This window comes from Pipistrellus kuhlii, unplaced genomic scaffold, assembly GCF_014108245.1.
Source record: "Pipistrellus kuhlii isolate mPipKuh1 unplaced genomic scaffold, mPipKuh1.p scaffold_m20_p_1, whole genome shotgun sequence".
Lineage (NCBI taxonomy): Eukaryota > Metazoa > Chordata > Mammalia > Chiroptera > Vespertilionidae > Pipistrellus > Pipistrellus kuhlii.
Genome location: NW_023425404.1, coordinates 117,212,842 through 117,215,250, shown reverse-complemented (window position 1 = coordinate 117,215,250; position 2,409 = coordinate 117,212,842). Strand labels below are relative to the sequence as shown.

Genomic DNA, 2,409 nt, shown 5'->3' with positions numbered 1-2,409 from the left:
AACAAGGCCCCGTCAGCCCCTGGTTATCTGGCGAGAACTCTGGTAGAATGCAAGTAACCAGCTCTGGCCCCACACATGCCGGACATGCAGTTAACACCTTCTACCCCTCACCTTCCTCTAACCACACAGCCGGCACACAGGAGAAAGGGGAAGTGATCAGAGCACCTTCCCAGCTATAACTATAGCTCCTGGGGAGACTGCGTGGAGTTTTAACCACTCTCTGCTGCCGACTGACCCATTTAATCTGAAATAAAAATTCAAGAGTCACCTTAGGCAGACTTTTTACATGCCCACCATATAAGCTTTCACTGCATTTTAAAAAGGCACAGAAATGAAGATGCCAACATTGTTTAAACCGTGCACTTAACAAAGAACATTTCAGAAAAGAAAAAAGAAAAAAAGAAAAAAGAAAGAAAAAGGAAGAAAAGCAAGAAAGACCACAGGAACACAAATGCTTTATTTATTTCCCCTATGGTTTCCTTCTCCCTTTCATTAAAATTTCCCTCCAAGAAGATGAATACAGACATGTTACAACAGACCTGGTTTTACTCCCACCTTCCAAAGATGAGTCACCATCACGGGGGTTTGGTGAAGACAGAGAGGAAGGGGCAGGCGCTCCGTGGCAGCCAGCGCTGTTTCCCAGGAAGCCTGGTGTCTGTCGGGCAGAGACTCTGCGGCCACCTCGCTCCAGGGCAGGTGATAGCACTTGCCCGGGTCCAGCAGCAGATGAAGTGTGAGGGCTACCGTCCCGGTCCAAGTGCCAAGTGTCTTTGAGGGACCGGGCCAAGGACTCTGTGAGGTCACATCGCACCCTCCCCACCGATGGCCCGGTCAGAGCCACTTTCACTCATTCTTCTGCTCCTTGTCCTGTTGAGAGATGTCACTTTTCCTTCTGCTCCTGAGGGACCGGGGCACTCAGGCTGTGCTGGGCTTGCCAGCCAGCGGCCTCTGTGTCATTCTGGGTGCGAAGAGGGTGGGAGGCAGGCGGTTGGCAGGAAACAGGAGACAAAGTGAGAGGCAGAAAGCGGGCCTGAGCTCACCTGGGCGGGGAAGAAGCAGGGCCTGGGATGCTGGCGGGTAGAGGAAGCGGTGCAGGGCCTGAGGCTCTTGCTGCAGCCAGAAGCGGGCAGGCAGGTCCCCCGCAGAGCGGAGGGGGTCGGGGAGAGACAGCCCGGGGCTGCTGCACCTGCCAGCTCCTCACTTGGAGACCAGCATGCGGACGAACTCCTCGTAGTTGACCTGCCCGTCCCCATCCACGTCCGCCGCCTGGATCATCTCGTCCACCTCCTGGTCGCTCAGCTTCTCCCCGAGCCTGGTCATCACGTGGCGCAGCTCGGCCGCGCTCACCAGGCCGTCGTCGTCCTTGTCGAACACGCGGAAGGCCTCGCGGATCTCTTCCTCGCTGTCCCGGTCCTTCATGCGCCGGGCCATCATGCCCAGGAACTCGGCGAAGTCCACCGTGCCGTTGCCGTCGCGGTCGATCTCGCTCACCATGCCTTCCAGCTCGGCCTGCGTGGGGTTCTGGCCCAGGGCGCGCATGACGGTGCCCAGCTCCTGGGTGGTGATGGTGCCATCCCCGTCCTTGTCGAACAGGGAGAAGGCCTCCCGGAACTCGGCCAGCTGCTCCTCTGTCAGCTGGTCGGCCATGGCGCGGAGTTGTAGGTGCAGGTGCGGCTGGGGCTGCTCTCCTGGCTCCTCTCCTGGCTCTCCTGGCTCTCAGGGACGGCGGCGGGGCTGGGCGGGCGGGTGTTCCAGCCCTGGCTTGACTCACAGGCACTTAAGAAGGATCAGGGCTCTCCCTCTCCATTCAGACTCCCCCGCCTTGCGTTGCCTGAAGGTCGGGTCCTGTTGGAACAAGAGCCCAGCAGGGCCGGGAAGGAGGCTGGTTGGCGAATGGAGCTGATGCCAGCGCCTCTGTGTGAAAGGCAGTGGCTCTCTGCCCCACCATACCCCAGGACACCTTCAGTGAGGCGTGCTGGGCAAAGGGATTCATTTGGGGTTTTTCCTTCTTGAATTTTTCTTTTCCCTTCCCTCCTCTCCAATCTTCACACCCCGCACTCAATAAAGTCACCCACCCTGCACTCTTTCTCCCCTTCACGCGGAGGTTTTTGGCAGTATGAAAAGCAGAAGTTGTCTTTGCCTGAAAGGAACTTTCTTTCCTTGTTTTCGGTTTCCAAAGCCTAAAAGAAAGCCTTAGGGTTCCCAAGAGGGTATTCAGAGAAGGAAAATATATTTCCTATGGGTGGAGAGCAGAATGCCTTTTTTACTTCAGAAAACAACAAACAAACAAACAAACAAACAAACAAACAAACATGGTTGGAAGATTTCCTCCAGCTCATTCATTCACTCCTTCATTTATAAATATTTATTGAGGGCGTACTATGTAAAGAATAAGGTAGGCAACTCCCA

At 55.5% G+C, this 2,409-nt stretch overlaps 1 protein-coding gene across 1 annotated transcript; it reads right to left on the bottom strand.

The window, feature by feature from the left end:
• Window positions 1-436: 436 nt before the first annotated feature.
• Window positions 437-1,741, bottom strand: LOC118731877 (calmodulin-like protein 3). The gene has a single exon (XM_036460766.2). It carries the CDS (start codon window positions 1,645-1,647, stop codon window positions 1,198-1,200), a length of 450 nt encoding a protein of 149 aa, XP_036316659.1. The 5' UTR covers window positions 1,648-1,741; the 3' UTR covers window positions 437-1,197.
• Window positions 1,742-2,409: the final 668 nt, after the last annotated feature.

Coding starts and splice junctions, on each gene's coding strand:
- LOC118731877 (XM_036460766.2), bottom strand. CDS start 1,647: ATGGCCGACCAGCTGACAGAGGAGCAGCTGGCCGAGTTCCGGGAGGCC.